The 19,675-nt window shown below is 38.3% G+C and overlaps 1 protein-coding gene across 8 annotated transcripts in view; it reads left to right on the forward strand.

Annotated features, from left to right (window-relative positions):
• Positions 1 to 19,675, forward strand: part of FUT8 (fucosyltransferase 8) — a 315,512-nt gene that overhangs the window by 221,313 nt on the left and 74,524 nt on the right. For all 8 annotated transcript variants that reach the window (XM_069596833.1, XM_069596835.1, XM_069596832.1 and 5 more), the window contains one exon: positions 4,838 to 4,952. In XM_069596833.1, coding sequence (XP_069452934.1) covers positions 4,838 to 4,952 — 115 coding nt within the window. The remainder of the gene's footprint in view (positions 1 to 4,837; positions 4,953 to 19,675) is intronic.

The following is a 19,675-nucleotide window of genomic DNA, read 5'->3' on the forward strand; positions in this document are numbered from 1 at the left end:
TTATGAAACAGTAAGAAATCTAGCATATTATTAATTTTATATTAAATATAATTCACTTTATGCCTATGTAAGAATGGATGAGTACCAGCATATATTTTACACATTTATGGTACATCTTTTTCTCAATTTTTTTTTTTTTTGCTATTTCCATAGTATGTGGTTCATCTGTGAGTTTTTTCAAATCATCTCAAATCTGAAAAAATTTGTCCAATATTTATTTTTAAAAACCTGCATATAACTAGACTACTTTCACAGTTCAAATTGTGTTGTTCAAGAGCCAACTGTAGGTTGAATTTAAAGTCATTTCCTGGACTTGTCTTCGTTACGTGATGTGCATGGGGAGGCCAAGAAGAAACGATTTACAAAGCAAGCTCAATTTAGTTGACTCTAGAAATAGAGTGACTTATTTTGTGATTCTGACTGCATCATCATAAAAAATTAGTGTCTTTTTTTTTTTGGTCTTTGGTCTCCTAGTTATGAGACTGGTTATTCCACTTTCTTGACAGAGATTGAGATGAATATGAATAATTGATTGCTAAGACTTAGTACTGATGTAGCTTGGTAAAAAACATTCACTTTTATGTTTTCTCATTTATTAAAAAATACAGAGATCAGCTTTCATTCCCAGTGGTAAAGTAATGATTTGATTACTATGACATGAAAGCATAAACCATGCCAATTTTTATATTTCAAAGAATTTTCCCCTCTAAATTATACCTAATGTAGTTTTACCTGCTTGAGACTGTATAGTGATTGTCATGGAATGTATTGCTATTTGTTTGTGCGTATGTTTATTTTTAATGTTAATGCCATGCAGACCATATTGAATTTCCTTTATTCCTTCGACATTTGCTGATAGACTGGTTATTTATCCCGCTGTATTATTACCTCTCCAGAAACAACACTGTTATTTAGAGTTGAGATTTGCAATAAAAATTGTGATTACTCCTATTTAATGGGTAGGAAAAAGCAAATGACCATGTTTGGATATGATGAAACCTATGAAATGTAAAAAATAATATGGGAGGAATGGAAAAGAGGTCTTATAAAACTGAGAAAATAATTTAAATAAAATTCAAGAGCCCTATAACACCATTATAGTTAAAGACATCTCCTGTTTCCATGATCAAGTCACACAGTTTCATACGAGTGGTGACTTTTCCCCTAGCAACTATAAAATGATATTGTAGGCTATGTGATAGTCCATAGGGGCCTCAGTTTTGTAATCTGAAGAAAACCTGAACCTCTGTTCAGTGTATAAGACTGTAAGCTAATTTCTTAGGGAGGCATTAAGTTGTAAATATGGTTTATCCAACTACAATTGCTCTTTCAATGAAAAGAAGTGTTTTGAATCTTAGGTTGGAATAATAAGTATAAAAATAGATAAAGCATCATGTATTAGATTCTTGCCCTATTTTTAAAGGGTAAACATGGAAATAGTCAAGCTGTGAAGTGTCCTATGCATGAATAATGTTGACACATTGAACAAATGCCTGAAATGGTTCACAGATGACCCTGTTATTCCAAAGCATTGTACAAAACTGTTCCACTCTTAGTTGTGTGAATATTCTAAACTGTAGCTATGATTTTGAATTTTTATGTGTATATTATTAACAGTTTTGCTTTATTCAAAGGGTCTATTACCAGATATTCTCTGTTTATTGCATGTCGTTCTGATGGTTTTCTATGACAGTAAATAAAACTTTAATTTTTCCAGTGGGCTGCCATTTCTTTGTCCCTAAATGATTTATCATTTAGTTAAGAACCAGAAATAAAAGAGAACTGAGGCTGTCATATACTCCTACAGAAGTCACAGTTGTTACGGGCTGGTTTCATTATCTGTTAAATGAGTCCTTACTGATCAGTCCCTTTCTTCAGGGTGCTATAAAGCACAGACTGTTGGGTCATTTTTCTGACTGGCCATTAGTCCCACATATACAGTCATCCTCATATCCAATGGATCCGTCCTCTTAGTTGTAGAATCATTTGTAGGCCCTCCTCAGACACGGGTAAAAGCTCTGAAGCAACTCTCTGAGTCATTCTAGCATAAATAGCAATGTCTTAGTATATTTGGGTTACTGTGACAAAAATACCACAGATGCATAGCTTTTGAACAACAGAGATTTATTTCTCACAATTCCGGAGGCTGAAGTCCTAGATCAACATACTGGCTGATTTGGTGTCTGATGAGTGACCTCTTTCTGCTTCATAGAGAGTGCCTTCTCACCATGCCATCAATGTGGCAGAGAGGCTAGAGAGTTCTGTTGGGTCTGTTTTATAAGAGCACTAATCGCATTCATAAGGGCTCCACTCTCAGGACCTAAGCACTTCCCACAGGCCCGGCTCTTGAACACCATTGCACTGGGCATTGTTTCAATGTGTGCATTTAAGGGGACCGCAGATGTTCAGTCTGCAGCAAGCAACCACCACATATATTATTACTTTGTTTATAGTATCATTAATCCTTTAAAAAACTATGGCAGGCATTAAAAAACTATAAGCCAGGTATTATAATACTTATTTTAAAATGAAGTAACTATATCTCAAAGATGTCAAGAAAAAAGCTAGTAAGAGGTAAATCACTAACTGAGAGACCTATCTGGTTCTCAAAGCTTTTTCTCCTCTGATGTGGAATCTTTCTGATTTGCATATTTACAATGAATGGTGTCTACATTTTTGTACTCTGGACCCCTTACTTTAATATTTGTTGTATGTGTAACATACAAAATACATTAATATTGTTTATGTACTCAGTAAGGCATCTGGTCAACAGTAGTGCTATTAGTAGTTAAGCTTTGGGCGAATAAAAAGTTGTATGCATTTTCAACTGTGTGTGGTGTGGGTACCCCTAATCTCTGAGTCTCTCAAGGACCAACTGTATACTTTTCTGATAAATAGAAATAAATGTCTAATTTTATAATTTTCAGAAACAAATAGTACATACTTAATAAGCATTCTCTAAATGGAAGAGTGAATACAAAATATGGTGAGGGAGTAAAGCTGGAGTTATAACTAGTTAAGGATTGTTCCCAGAAATTCTCTAGCACAAAATTAAATTTATGAAAGATAAAAATTATCAGTATTATCTCATCTAAAATTCTTGAAGAATTTTTTTGCTACTTTTTCATTTAATTTAATTATCTATTCAAAATGTCTACTGGACATTTTCTATGTGATCAGCACTGTTCTGTAGGCTGATTTGTGGTGGTTGGTGGGTTTGAAAAGTACTCTGCCACCATAGAGCTTAAGTTCTAGAAGGTGGAGGAAGATAATAAAATAAGTAAATGATGTATATTAAAAGATGATAATTGCTTAGAGAAAAATAAAGCAGGGAAGGAAAAGAAAGAAAATTAAGGGATGTGATGGTAACTGGGTGTTGAATTTTTAAGTGAGAGTCTGGAAAGCCTTTTAAAACAGAAAGTGAGCACAGATTTAAATGGTATTTGGGTGAGTCATGTGGAGGATATCTGGGAAAGCAGCATTCCAGGAGCAAGAAGAGCAGATGCAAAGACCCTGAAGTAGGAACAAGGCTGACATGTTCTGGGGTTAATAACAAGATTATGTGGCTGAAATAGAGTCCACAATGAGGACAGTAGTAGGAATGAGATCAGAGAGATAAAGGAGGCCATATTGTCTGGGGCCTTGTAGTTCAAAGTAATAACTTCCGGTTTGATGAAGTGAGATGAAGAGCCAGTTCATAAGAGCAAAGATATAGCATCATTTGACTGGCATTTTCACAGGATCTGGCTGCTGTATTGAGAATAGACTGTAGAGACTGGCAAGCGTGGAAGCAGGGAGACCTGTTCAGAGGTTACTGTAACAACTCAGGTGAGAGAAGATGGTGGCTCAGTTGATAGCAGTGCCAGTGATAATGCTTGGTCAGAACCTGTTTCAGTATTTGCTGATAGGTTGTTGGGGGTTGTTAGAGAAAGAGGAGACTTGCTTTTTACTTTTCTTTATTGGTAAAGGTAAGTCATAGCTTATATTTAGTGTAATGTAAGTAAAACCATCTGCACCATCCATCACGTTTCTCTTACCTAGTATACTGAGCATTTTAGTTTACTTTGCAGGAAATTCAGCATGTTTTAATTGACACTACCAATTCTATGCAGAATGGCAAAGTATCTTACAATCATTTTATTAATTTAGACCAAGAATTGTCAAATTATGGGCCAAGGGCCAAGTCTGGCTCATAGCCTGGTTTTGTGAATAAAGTTTTATTGGAACATACACACTTTTTTTTTTTTCCCTGCATATTGTCCATGGCAGCTTTCCTGCTTCAAAAGCAGCAGAAACCCAGGAATCCTAAAATATTTACTCTCTGGCCCTTATAGAAAAATGTTTGCTGACCTTTGGTTTCAACTATTGTGTCAGAATTGTGCCAAGATTTTCCTCTCATGTTTTTCCAAGTATGAAGAGGAAATTTAAGAGGGGTCAGAAAGTGACAATAGAGGGAACAGAAAGGTAGTATTCAAATACTGGCACCAGCGTATTTCTCTCCCTTATGTTAATCTGCCTGTTTCTTTGCTGTGGATATCCACTTCTCCCTAATCTCTGAAGTGCTCTGTGTTGAGATATAAGTACACATAACCGGCCTAGGGAAAAAAAAAAAAAAAAGATTTGTTTTTCTCAACAGTAAAAATTTACTGTAGGAATGAATCTTGGATGCTAGAAACTAAATTGTTGAATTTGATAGAAAATAAAAGACAAGTACCACCATCAGCGTGAGCGTCAATCTTTATGAAGAATTTGACTCATCTTATCTTATGATTTTGCATAATCCTGTACAAATGAAGTACAAATAAGTTAGACCCTCATTGTTGTTTGGTTTTTATAGGTCTATAATGACGGATTTATACTACCTCAGTCAAACAGATGGAGCAGGTGATTGGCGGGAAAAAGAGGCCAAAGATCTGACAGAGCTGGTGCAGCGGAGAATCACGTATCTTCAGGTAAGAAGGTTGGGGTAATAAATAAATTCCAGTGGACGATAGGAGGAGAAACATTAGAACTAAGAGCTGCTGCTGGTTCTTAGTTTTCCTAGCCCTTGCTTTTTGAAAGTATTTGTCCATTCATTTTACGTATTCAAAAAGACACTATGTCATGCCTTGAATGGAATATAAAGATGGCTAAAATAAGATCCCTGCCCGAACAGGGGCTACTTCTGACACACGCACACACAAAAACGATAGTGCAAGGTAGAAGTGCTGCATGTATGAGATATGATGAAATGCTCATTGGAGGAAGATGTCGCAGATAGCTTTCTGGAGAAGATATTATTTGACCGAGCTGTAAAGGATAATCATATAGGATTTAGACGTCCAGAAATGGAGAAGAGTGTACTAGCTACAGCATGCTATTTGCTGTGCTCATTCGCTCACTTGTGTCCGACTTCAGATGATGTGAGTAAAGCTCCTACCTGGGAAAGAGCAGTACAGGAACCCAGTGAGAAACAGGATATTTCAGTTTGTCTGGAGTTTTGGTTGTGTGAAAAGGAGAGTTGGTAAAGGTAGGTTCAGGAGCCAGATTGCCAAGGTCCTTGTGTACAGGTTAAGCTTTATGGTACATAAGCAGCAAATGGTTGCTGAAAGATTTTATTTATTGCCTAACATCATTATAACAACAAACAGGAAATATAAATCAAGGGTAAACTCCAAGTCCCAGGCCCTTTTAAATGTTCTCTCTTCATTTTGTGTGTGTGTTTTCTTCTAGTTCTTACTTACACGCTTACCCAGTCTTAAAACGTTTGTAAAGACAGAATTGATTTAATTTTGAATTTTTTTTTTTTGCTTAATATACCATAAACCTTTCTTGTTTTAGAGTCACAACCTACTTTTGAAAAATTTGTGTACATAAGAGTATCATGATAAGAGTGGTGCTTTAGTTATACTAATCTGAAAGGTAGAATTTTGCTTGAACTGGATTCATTGGCAGAGACTGGAAGGAGACTGTTTAGGACAGGAGTCCCCAACCTCCAGGGACTTCCCTGGTGGCTCAGCAGTAAAGAATTCGCCTGCCAATGCAGGAGACACAGGTTCAATCCCTGGGTCAGATGAAAACCAACTCCAGTATTCTTGCCTGGGAAATCCCACAGACAGGGCGGAGCGTAGCGGGCTGCAGTCCATGGGTCACAAAGAGTTACACAACTTAGCGACTAAAACAACAGCAACTCCAACCAGTGCCTCCTGTCATAGGTTAGAAATAAAGTGCACAATAAATGTAATGTTCTTGAATCATTCTGAAGCCATCTCTCCTCCCCCCGGATCCGTGGAAGAATTTTCCTCCGCTGAACCAGTCCCTGGTGCCAGAAACGTTGGGAACCACTGGTTAGGATATAAGGACAGTATTGCAGGTGAGAAATATTGAGGTGTGTGGCAGTTTGCATTGGAAGGGAAGACAGGAATTTGAGAAGATCGAATAGATAAGCCTTTCCAAGAGGCTGAAGGACCTGGAATGACTAGGGTAGTGGGGTATTATTAACTGAAAAGGAACTTAATAAAGTTGAATGCAATCATCAGGGGGAAACAATGAATTAGTGAACAGACTTCTGGGGTGATCCTCCCCATCCACTTCTGGTGATGGCATGCTTTCTGTGTACACTCACTCTGTTTCCCTTTGAAAAGTAAGGTGTCTTATAACAGCGAAATAATAGCCAGTGGCTTTATTTTGTATATTTTAAGATGCACATTTTCCTACACTTAAATAGGAAAAAAGTAGAAAATCAAGTGCTTCAAGAGATCATTAAAAACAAAACTGATCTTGGCATGCTGTCTTGTCTCATGCCCCATGGCCATTCATCAGAGGTGTCTGTAGAATGAGCAACACTTGCCTCCTGTAGGGAAGAGGTAATTATCTCCTATCAACTAGAACCTCATTCAGTGAACTATAAACAGCTGGTGGTGCAGAACTATCATCCTCATTTAAAATGGAAATAACTATGGTTTCTGAGTTTCTTCCATTTCCACATATTCATTAAGTTTTCACCCCACGAAAGTTATTTAAACTATGATTTGGCCATACTTTAGCTCCCCTCACTGTAAGGAGTACCTACCACTTGCTCTAGTTTCTTTTTTCCTCTTGGTTTTTAAGAGGCCAAGCGCTCTCACCGGTAGCATGAAGTTCATCTTCAGTGTGCTGTTTTCAGTGGTTCTGTTTAGAGAATTTCACTTGTAAATCACTTATAGCAAAACATCATTTCACATGGACCTAACTTTGAATAGATATTCAAATATTATCTATTTAAAAAATTCTTGCTTTTTTGCTTTTCTTTTATTTTTTTTCTATTGGAAAAGAAAATGTGATTTTTTTCCTTAATATTCAAGGAGATGGGGAAAATCTCAATAGGAAAAAATGTATTTTAGAAAAAATATTTTTCTTTAATTATTTAATGAATTTATGATCATTTTTTTCCATTTTTAAAGAACTCTATTTTTAACATATTATTTTTTAGAGGTTAAAGTTGCCAGTCACTCAATCTTCAACTTCTTTGGATATAGGTGAATAAGCATCCTCTCTCCCATTCCAAGAAAATTAAAGATATGTATTTGTAAGGAGGACTTGCCCAGTGGCTCAGCAGCAAAGAATCCACCTGCAATGCAGGAGATGCCAGTGTCATCCCTGGGTTGGGGAGATCCCCTGAAGAAGGAAATGGCAACCCGCTCCAGTATTCTTGCCTAGGAAATCCTGTGGACAGAAGAGTCCAGCAGGCTATAGTCCTTGGGGTCATAAAAGAGCTGGACATGACTGAGAGACTAAACAAGAACAGTAGATCATAAGGAATCTTTCTCTGACTTGGATTTTTATTCCTTTAAAAAGGAATGATTGGGGACTTCCCTGGTGGTCCAGTGGCTAAGACTCTATGCTCCCAATGCAGGGCGGCGGGCGCCGGGGGGGCGGGCCAGGTTCAATCCTGGGTCAGGGAACTAGATCACACAGGCTGCAACTAAGACCCAGTGCAGCCAAATAAATAAACAAATAAATAAAACATGATTTATCCCTGGTTTAACTTAATGGGTTAGAGAATTAATCAGAATAGTTAAGCTATTTATACAGATGTTTTAGAGTGATTGCATTTTTTCCCATTACATCTTTTCTTTGTATTCAAATCTATTGATGTTTCCATACTATTACTTTTAAGCCTTTTATTACTGTTAAAAGGATATTTAAGCAACTTAGATTCTTAAAGACTTCAACAGGGCTTAGAAAATGAGAAGTATACTAGGAAATAAAGCTAAAAAGGGATAAAGGACAACATCTTTGACTTTTGGTTCAGTTCAATTGAGTCACTCAGTTGTGTTCAACTCTGCAACCCCATGAACCGCAGCACGCCAGGCCTCCCTGTCCATCACCAACTCCTGGAGTATATTACCCAAACTCGTATCCATTGAGTTGGTGATGCCATCCAACCATCTCATCCTCTGTCGTCCCCTTCTCCTGCACTCCATCTTTCCCAGCATCAGGGTCTTTTTGGTACCTATATTCAAAATAAAAACAAGCACTTGATATAACTTATAGATGGAGATTTTAGAAGGCTTTCCTTCTTTAGCCCATCAGCCAGCTATTATATAAAGATGCTAATATTTTTTATCCAAGTATAAACTAATAAGGAAGAGGTACAATAGAAACAAATATTTTCAACATTTTAAATCTCTGGGAGATTTTAGTCACTGAAATACTTGCTGTAGTCATAAATAATTCAGATAATTTTATAATTTACTTTTAATGGTTTGTTTGAATAGGTGAAAACATTTTCAGTTTTACTACATTTTTACTTATTAAACTTGTGACTTCTCATTAACACAACAAGAATTTTTTAAAAATCCTGATATATTTAGGTATAATGTAAGACCTAGTACAAATAGAAAAAATCTAGATTAAACCCCTGTCTTAATCCATAATATGTTTCTTTTTAAAATCTAAGCCTTTCTTTCTGCAGTTCTCCAGTCCTCTGAATTGAGCAAATATCCATTATGTCTCATGAAGATCCTGCTTGACTCGCAGTCGTATAGCACAGTGCAGTTTGGTTTCAATATTAGATTTCCATTCAGTTATTATCACATATGTCATGTCTCATGTTTGCTGTGCGCAGTCGTGTCTGACTCTGTGACCCCATGGAATGTGTGTAGTCCATCAGGCTCCTCTATTCGTGGAATTTTCCAGGCAAGAATACTGGAGTGGGTTGCCATTTCCTCCCCAGGGGATCTTCCCAATCCAGGGATCGAACCCACATTTCTTGTGTCCCCTGCACTGGCAAGTGAGTTCTTTACCATTGTGCTGTCTGGGAAGCCCTTATTGTCATATACCTGGATTTTACTTGGGAGAAGCAATTGTACCATACACTGGAAAATAAGAAGGTACTAGAGCAAGTGGATTTCAGTGGGACAGAGTTCTATAGTTGTCTTAATTAAAATTATCTTCTCCTTAGAGTTGAAGGCCCTAAGGCATGGCATTAAAGGACTAAACTTACTAAAAAAACTATAATAATCTTTTTGAAGACAACCCCAGGTGTGCTGTGTTAGTCTCAAGTAGAATGGACCAAGTAATTCTCTTAAGGTCTTAATCTTTTGTATGTTTATCTAAAAAGTTCTTCACCCATACAGTGAACAGGTAGTATTGGGCTGTTTAAAATACTATGTTGTTCTGGTCTTTAATCTTGTGCTACATGAATCATAACAAATTGAAAAGTTTGTTGAATATATTTCTCTAGTTTCTGATGTTAACTTCAGGCTCACTTTAAAAAACACACTGCTAATATATTTGTTGTGTGTCTGCATTTTCCTGTAATGCATGTCATTTTCCTAGACTTTTGAATGACATGGAGGACATTCTTTGATTGTGGTTATTAGAATATACTTTGCAGTTTCTAATCCGCTCATATTAAGCACGTTGGAAGAGATCACAATGCCTTGTTTTTCCTTAACTTGCTTGAAACAAGTTGTAAGTTGGTGACTCTGGTGAAGAGAGCAGCTAGTTAGGGCACATAACTTATAACAGAAGGCATTTTCCAGTTTAACTGGAAATTATCCATGTTTTGGTACTTAAAGTTTCTTCTTTTGTTTTTTCTACCCAGCTCTAGAGTTGACATTTTAAGCAGAATTGAACCCATTTCAGGTAGAATCTAAGTATATAGAAAGTAGCAATAGTTGGAAGTGGGTTTTTGTTTTTGTTTTTTTTCTTTTTGTGGCTTCCTTTGGGGCTTTGCTTTGTTTATTTGTGTTTTGAATAGGACTTTTCTTAGAAATTGGTAGGTTGATAATTTTCCATTTTTTGAGAGAAAACTAAAAGCTGTGAAAATAGAGAATATTTTACTTTTAAAAAGAGAATAGAGCTTTGTTTTTCCATTCAAAAGTAGACTAGTTGGAGATAATACAGATTTCTCTTTTCCTATATGGATTCTAGTGACTGCGGATGGTCTTTGGAATGGAAAGTGGCCAGGTCACACTAAGAATGTATTATTGAGGCTGTTAACATATTTTTCAAATATTTTTCAGATTATGGGGAAACCCTCCACTATAACACAGGATGTGTCTAACCCCCTTTCTCTTCAACAGGACTATCTTTAAAAATAGATTTAAGGCCAGACTATAACTATAAACTTGATTCATCTGCTAGTATGCTCACCATGAGATCAAATCTTTCATCTGGTGCCCTCAGAGTTGTGTGTTCTAATGAGTAATTCAGTGTTTTTCTGCCCAAATGGGGACCAAAATAAAGCCAGAAGTGGTAATAATTATAACTCACTAGAAAATGTCATTAACTTAGCTATATTAGGACATTCATTAAATGCTTAAAACAATTGGCATAAAGAGAAACTTTCAGGACTTTTCCCTGTTTGAAAGATATTAGTTTGAGGTGAGATCCGTTAGGGAGAAGGAAAGAGTATTTCAGAATTAAGGCCTAAGAATATATTGACAAAGAATATCTTTCCCAAGATAAAAAATATAAACAGGTTCAATGAGGAAAGAAAAAGAAATGGTAAGTGAATATGGGGGCAAGGGTAGCTTTCATGAAATGAAAGAGGGAATTACTCCACTGGAAGTCAGCTGAGGACAAAGGTGGTGATAGGAAGTAAAAAAAGATTTATTAAAGGAAGTTTTCTAAGCATTATTAAAAGCTACATTATTTGGAATCTTACAGATTTTATGGAGCCCTTGCATGTGGGTATGTAGGTCTCATAGAATTGTTAATTTTTTCATTTATTCAGGAAGTATTTGGATGTACTGGATATCCTAGGCATTAGGTGCATTGTTAGGGATTTAGGGTGAACCAAATGGACATGGTATGGTGTCTGCCCTCAGAAAGCTTGAAGTCTGGTAACATTCTGAGAGTATCTCTAAACTAATTATCTTCACACACACACACACACACGGTTTATTTTACCCCTCCTTTGTGTAGTTTTGATATTTATTTCTCTGACTCATCATTTGGATATTTTATTGCTTCCCCTATTGCTGTTACACACATTTTTCCTATCTATGTGGTTGCTCAGTCATGTCCAACTTTTGCAACCCCATGGACTGGCCCCTGCCAGGCTCCTCTGTCCATAGGATTCTCCAGGAAAGAATACTGGAGTGAGTTGCCATGCCCTCCTCCAGGGCATCTTCCCAACCCAGGGATCAAACCAGGTCTCCTTCACTGCAGGCAGATTCTTTACTGACTGAGCCACCAGCCACCTGTATCACTCCTTCAAAAAAAAAGCTTTTGTTGTGGAAAACTTCAAGTTATGTAAAAGTCAGAAACCATTGAACCCCTAGTACCCATTACCCAGCTTTAACAGTTACCAATTCCTGGTCAACTTTGTTTCATCTGTGTTTCTACCACACCCCTTGCATATCCAAGATCATTCTGAAGCAAATCCCAGACATTTTATCATTTCATTTGTAAATATTTCAGAACGAATTTCTGAAAGTTAAAGATAAGTTTTTAAGAAAATAGCCACGTGCTAATCATATCTAAGATTACTAACAGTAGTTCTTTAACATCATCAAAATAATCATGTAGTGATCATATATCCCTGATTGTCAAACACATTTTAGTGTGCTATTTAAAAACTGATTATCTGCAGAGGGATTCCAAAAAGATGGTAGACTAGGAAGCACCAGGAATTTGTCTCCCTATCTAGACTGTTGCACTGGCAGAAACCACCTGATATAACTTTGAAGTCTGTTAAAGGCTTACAGCTCCGGGGGAAAGTTTGTACCATAAATTGCAGTTAATTTTGGTTTTCAGCTCTTAGCGCAGTAGAAGCTATCCATTCCCAGCCCCAGATCTGTGGTAGACAACAGTGCACTTCTTCCTGAAATGCATAAATGGTTCAACATGTGAAATTTGATCATTGTAGTATGCCACATCAACAAATAAAGGAAAAAAACACATGATCATCTCAACTGATGCAGAAAAAGCATTTGACAAAATCCAGTACCCTTCATGATAAAAACACTCAACGAAATAGGAATAGAAGGAAACTGCTTCTACATAATAAAAGCCTAATTTTTTAATGTTGATCTTATATCCTGCAGCTTTACTAAACTCATATATTCTAACAGCTTTTTTTTGTGTATCACGTTAGATTTCCTATATAAGTTATCATGTCATATGCTAATTAACATCTTTATCTCTTCATTCCCAATCTGGATGCCATTTTGTTGTAGTTGCTTAATAGTTATTCACCTTAATTAGTATATTCTGTTACTAGCAAACCCAGAGAAGGCAATGGCACCCCACTCCAGTACTCTTGCCTGGAAAATCCCATGGATGGAGGAGCCTGCTAGGCTGCAGTCCATGGGGTCGCTAAGAGTCAGACACAACTGAGTGACTTCACTTTCACTTTTCACTTTCATGCATTGGAGAAGGAAATGGCAACCCACTCCAGTGTTCTTGCCTGGAGAATCTCAGGGACGGGGGAGCCTGATGGGCTGCCGTCTGTGGGGTTCCACAGAGTCAGACATGACTGAAGTGACTTAGTAGCAGCAGCAGCAGCAAACCACTTAGGGTTAGTAAACTGCAAATTTAATTCCTTCTTTTAAAATCCTTGACAACATCTGATTTGGGATTTTAAGTTTCTTCACAAGAGTTTAAAACCATCTTGACATGCCTGATGGCTATAGAGGAACTTATTAAATTCCTAGCAGTGCACTTAGCACAACTCTATCTGCATTTTGTCATTTTAAAGTTTAAATATTTCTTATATATTTATATCATCTTGATTATCAATAATACAGGTTTTTAAAACATCATTCCTTATTAAAGATATATGAGAATGCATATGAGGTCCTTAACATTTACTATCTAGAAATAAAATGAGCAGCTGATGGAAATCTAGATGCTGCTCCCTAAAATCATTTTATCTTTTGAGAGTAGCACCACCTAATAAAGTATCTTTTTACTTTCTTGAATGTAAGTTGAACTTAGATTTGACTCTATTTAATTTAGGTATATCAGCCCCAGTGTTACTCTATTTCCTCAGTAATTTTCTCTTTCTAGAAACATACTCCTATTTTCCTAAGAAAGGAAACATTTTTATTATAGTTTGATCCTGCCCTAGATCACAATATACATAGCATAATTATAGAAACAATTTTCCAAATTTTAAAAGAAATCCGGGTTTCACATAGTCATAGTGCAGTAATTGGGGATTTTGGCCCTGACTATGAGGTCCCAGGCTGTAGATTCCTCTTCTAGAATCCTGGTCTCAATCCCAGTGAGGCAATAACTGGGAAGTAGCAAACTCTCCTGAGGGGGAAATGAAGGCTCTTGACCAGACATGGATCCAGATTTAGAGAACGGGCTTGAAGCCTCTAGTTTTTAGTACTCTCTTTTATGTAAAGAAATACAAATAAAAAATTAGATATTAGAATAAATTCACTTGATTCTCATTATGTGCTCCAGTTGTATTCTATAGAGTCACACAGAAGTAGTGAATAGTGAAACATTCATTCTAAGTATCTTTAAGTCTCTGATCAGTTAATCAGTATATAAACTTGTTCTATGTGTTTTCCTGTTTGAAAACACCAAATATGTATTGTTGACTCATTAGCATTAAACTGATAGCTTTATGGGCTTCTTTGGTAGCTCAGATGGTAAAGCAATGAGGGAGACCTGGGTTTGATCCCTGGGTTGGGAAGATCCCCTGAAGAAGGAAATGGCAACCCACTCCAGTGTTCTTGCCTGGAAAATCCCATGGACAGAGGACCCTGGTAGGCTACAGTCCATGGGGTCCCAAAGAGTCAGACATGACTGAGGGACTTCGCTTTTACTGTCATAGCTTATAGCACAATAACTCATACTTGAGTAGAACTTGCCTAACACATATTTTTCTCTGGAAGGCATCTCATAGCTTTCTAGTACTTAGGAACCCTGGACAGCTTACGAACACTTCAGCACCACGCTTATGTGCCATTTTAAACAGTGAAATTACCAACAAAAAGCACCAAAATGAAAAGAAAAAAACGGCTCTAAATAGCCTGTAAAAAGGACCCTTGTTCTTAGAATGAGAACTGAAACAAGAAGGTAAATGGCACCTTATTTAACCTCAGCAGAGAGTTTGTGTTTAGGAGGCGCCCATCTTTCACTGTATTACACTTGTCCACAAGTGACCTGAAAGCACATCAAGTATTGATTTTGAGGTTACAAATAAATTTTAGCTAGTAGGCAAATTTGCACATATGGAATCTGTGAGAGTAAGGATCAACTATGTATAATGAAAAACAAATCCCAACAAATTACAAATTTTATGAAGTTGACAAATACTACAAACACAAAATTCCAGAAAAATTAAAAATTTTCTGATACTTTGTAATACTGTTTCCTCACATTTCTTAGCTGCATACTCTTTGATTACAGTTTGTCATATTTTCTATAAAGTGAATTGACAATGATTTTGTAATATTTTTTATAAAGAGAATGGAAAGATTAAATCAGATTTTTGATCAACAAAATTTTGTTTTTAATTATTCATATTTGTGATACATAACCTTTGCAACTTCAAATACAGATACCTCATGTTTGTAGTACTGCTATAAGCTAGTGTCTACATAAAAGGGAATTTGTATAAGTTTTATTTCATGTGATTCTCATCCAATAAAAAAGAATGGAACATATAGTTGTTTTATGCTATAATTTTAATAGTATTTGTTACATTTTTGAGGTTATTAATAATAGAAGAGAACTTTTGTGTTGATTAGGCATCACTGAGAACCGACTCCACTTCTCCATGGGGCACATTCATATCACAATGCAACCTCCTGCCCTGTACCTATATTTATTTATGTCACAAAAATAACTGTGCAAAAGCAACCATGAGCACATAAATACATACCTCTAAATGATTACTAAATTAATAAATCTAAATTAAATTAATTCCTTGCTTAATTTTCCCATAACAGGACCTCAGGAATGTTGAAGACCACTTTATTTCCTCCCAACATTGATACCAACACTGGGGAAGTGAGGTGAATGGGAGGGAGCTTCACGTGGGAAGAGACAGCTTCTTTCTCCCTGTGGACAGAATTTGCAAATTTTGACCAGTTGAACATACTGCACAGGTCCCCCTGCTCCCAGGGCCTTTGAAAGGATCTGTGTAAATGAGGCTCCCTGAAGCATACATTTCAGTAAATCCACTGCACCCACAAGGTAGTCCTTCTCACTGAACTAGGAAGGAACCTGGTCACTTAGGGGTTTTCAGTCCTGCTCCAGATGTGAGCAGCTCCAGTAATGGTAAGCAGCCTGAAATAGAGAAAGGCGTTGCAAAATTAGATGAAAAGTGATAAATACCGACCTTTACGATTCAATGGGTTCTGTCTCAAGCACATAAATACAGTAAAAACTAGGTTGCTTGCAATTAAAATTTTGCTTTAATTTGATATTAGAATAGCAACTTTCCATTAAAGAGCTATAACTTCTGACTAGAACATTCACTTTCATCTCCAGGACTCCCTAGAGTATGCAGCACTTTCTCTATTGACAACCCCAGAATTATCAGTCTCTCTGTTCACTGACTGCTCACAATGTTTGTGAAGGGCAGCTGTGCTCTTGGTGTGAGTCCTGGTTATTGTAGACCAAAACTGAGCAACTTTTCCCTGACTTTTCTGTGTATGTCCAGTAAGCCTCACTGCCCCTTCTCGTAATTGCTTAGCTCAGGATAGAGTGTTGACTAAGAATCTAAGACCAAATAAGTCATAAATATGGCTCAGTGATAAGAACATAAAACTACATGTCTGTGTAATCAATTAAACTACCTATATCAGTTCAGTTCAGTCGCTCAGTCATGTCCGATGTCCCATGAATTGCATGCAGCACACCAGGCCTCCCTGTCCATCACCAACTCCCGGAGTTCACCCAAACTCATGTCCGTCGAGTCGGCGATGCTATCCAGCCATCTCATCCTCTGTCGTCCCCTTCTCCTCCTGCCCCCAATCCCTCCCAGCATCAGGGTCTTTTCCAATGAGTCAGATCTTTGCATGAGGTGGCCAAAGTATTGGAGTTTCAGCCTCAGCCTCAGTCCTTCCAGTGAACACCCAGGACTGGTCTCCTTTAGGATAGACTGGTTGGATCTCCTTGCAGTCCAAGGGACTCTCAAGAGTCTTCTCCAATACCACAGTTCAAAAGCATCAATTCTTCAACACTCAGCTTTCTTCACAGTCCAACTCTAATATTCATACATGACCACTGGAAAAACCATAGCCTTCACTAGAGGGACCTTTGTCAGCAAAGTAATGTCTCTGCTTTTTAAGATGCTATCTGCTACTGCTAAGTCACTTCAGTCATGTCCGACTCTGTGCGACCCCATAGACGGCAGCCCACCAGGCTCCCCTGTCTCTGGGATTCTCCAGGCAAGAACACTGGAGTGGGTTGCCATTTCCTTCTCCAATGCATGAAAGTGAAAAGTGAAAGGGAAGTCACTCAGTCGTATCCGACTCTTAGCGACCCCATGGACTGCAGCCTACCAGGCTCCTTCGTTCATAGGATTTTCCAGGCAAGAGTACTGGAGTGGGGTGCCATTGCCTTCTCCGAAGATGCTATCTAAGTGAAGTCTCTCAGTCATGTCCGACTCTTTGCGACCCTGTGGACTGTAGCCTACCAGGTTCCTCTGTCCATGGAATTTTCCAGGCAATAGTACTGGAGTGGATGGCCATTTCCTTCTCCAGCGGATCTTCCCGACCCAGGGATTGAACCCAGGTCTCCCACATTGGAGGCAGACGCTTTACCATCTGAGCCACCAGGGAAGTCCTAATGCTGTCTAGGTTGGTCATAACTTTCCTTCCAAGGAGTAAGTGTCTTTTAATTTCATGGCTGCAGTCCCCATCTGCAGTGATTTTGGAGCCCCCCAAAAATAAAGTCTGACACTGTTTCCATTGTTTCCCCATCTATTTCCCATGAAGTGATGGGACCAGATGCCATGATCTTCGTTTTCTGAATGTTGAGCTTTAAGCCCACTTTTTCACTCTCCTCTTTCATTTTCATCAAGAGGCTTTTTAGTTCCTCTTCACTTTCTGCCATAAAGATGGTGTCATCTGCATATCTGAGGTTATTGATATTTCTCCCGGCAATCTTGATTCCAGCTTGTGCTTCTTCCAGCCCAGCATTTCTCATGATGTACTCTGCATAGAAGTTAAATAAGCAGGGTGACAATATACAGCCTTGATGTACTCCTTTCCTTATTTGGAACCAGCCTGTTGTTCCATGTCCATTTCTAACTGTTGCTTCCTGACCTGCATATAGGTTTCTCAAGAGGCAGGCAGGTGGTCTGGTAGTCCCATCTCTTTCAGAATTTTCCACACTTCATTGTCGTCCACACTGTCAAAGGCTTTAGCATAGTCAGTGAAGCTGAAGTAGATGTTTTTCTGGAATTCTCTTGCTTTTTCTATGATCCAACGGATATTGGCAATTTGATCTCTGGTTCCTCTGCCTTTTCTAAACCAGCTTGTCCATCTGGAATTTTTTGGTTCACATACTGTTGAAACCTAGCTTGAAGGAATTTGAGCATTACCTTGCTAGCAAAATTCAGACTTAAATTGAAGAAAGTAGGGAAAACTGTTAGGCCATTCAAATAGGACCTAAATAAAATCTCTTGTGATTATACAGTGGAAGTGACAAACACACCCTGAACTGCCCATTATATCATGCATCTTTCTTTCCATCTGATAAAAGATGAATATCTTTTGTATTCCATCCAGTTTTCCGTTTTGTTCTATATGTAATAGAATAAGTCCTTCAATATTCCAAGTACATTTATGAATTGTTACCAAACTAAACATGGATCTGCCCACCTGACACTGGACTGTGGTAAAGGAAAATACATCATTCACTACAGGACACTAAGCAAGGAGAGGAGAAGGCAATGGTACCCCACTCCAGTACTCTTGCTGGCAAATCCCCCGGACGGAGGAGCCTGGGAGACTGCAGTCCATGGGGTCGCTGGGAGTTGGACATGACTGAGCGACTTCACTTTCACTTTTCACTTTCATGCATTGGAGAAGGAAATGTCAACCCACTCCAGTGTTCTTGTCTGGAGAATCCCAGAGACGGGAGAGACTGGTGGGCTGCCATCTATGTGTCACACAGAGTCGGACACGACTGAAGCGACTTAGCAGCAGCAGCAGCAAGCAAAGAGAACAGATACCTCATGCGCAAAGACCCAAACCCACCAATGGTTTTCTGGGGAGCATTTTTTTTCTTTTTTTTTTTTACTTTACAATACTGTATTGGTTTTGCCATACATCAACATGAATCCGCCACGGGCGTACATAAGTTCCCACTCCTGAACCCCCCTCCCATCTCCCTCCCCATACCATCCCTCTGGGTTATCCTCTGGGGAGCATTTTTAAAGGCAACATTTGGGTGATGGTTGCAGTTTGTGGACTTGCTTCTGTTGGTTGGAGGTGAGGTGACAGGCTGATGTTTCAGGACTCTCAATCATCAATGATTCTAGCTAATCTGGGGGCTGTGTGCTTGTGGTCACCATCCTCCACCAGGGTGAGGGTCTTAGTTTTTGCCAAACAACTGAAAGATATGCATCAGATTGTTGTGTATATCCCCTGAGGAAGAACTATGGCTCTGTTTAATAATCATTACTTTACTTGTTGCTTTTGCTTTATTTCTGCATTCCCTCACTTCCCTACTTAGTAACTGTTCTAAGTCTGTTCCTTGGGACTCAGAAGGCCTAGGAGTTGTTGTTTAGTTGAAGTTATCTCCAACTCTTTGGCAACCCCATGGTCCGCAGCCCGCCAGACTCCTCTGTTCATGGAACTCTCCCAGGCCAGAATACTGGAGTGGCCATTTCCTTCTCCAGGGGATCTTCCCACCTGGGGGTCAAACCTGCATCTCCTGCATTGGCAGGCAGATTCTTCACCACTAGCCCCAAAGCCTAGGAGACTAAAGCCTTTTTCTACAAGCAAATGGGGGACAGAGTGGGGCTTTGGTACCCAGGAGGACTCTGCAGGGTCCTACTCAGTCCCCCTTTTATTTGATAATTCCTTAGTCCCATTGGAAATATGAGTGGGACAAGAAAAGAATAGAGTTTTGGATAGAGAAGTTAATCATACCTTAGCAGGGAAACTTGGTGGTAGGGGCACTCAGTTTGACTAGGTAAAACTAGTCATCAGAAAGATGAGTCTGAATTTTAGCTACTCAGACATTAGGAAAATAATGATGCTGATTTAAGTAGAAAGTAATATGG

The sequence above is a fragment of the Ovis canadensis genome, chromosome 7 (assembly GCF_042477335.2).
Source record: "Ovis canadensis isolate MfBH-ARS-UI-01 breed Bighorn chromosome 7, ARS-UI_OviCan_v2, whole genome shotgun sequence".
Lineage (NCBI taxonomy): Eukaryota > Metazoa > Chordata > Mammalia > Artiodactyla > Bovidae > Ovis > Ovis canadensis.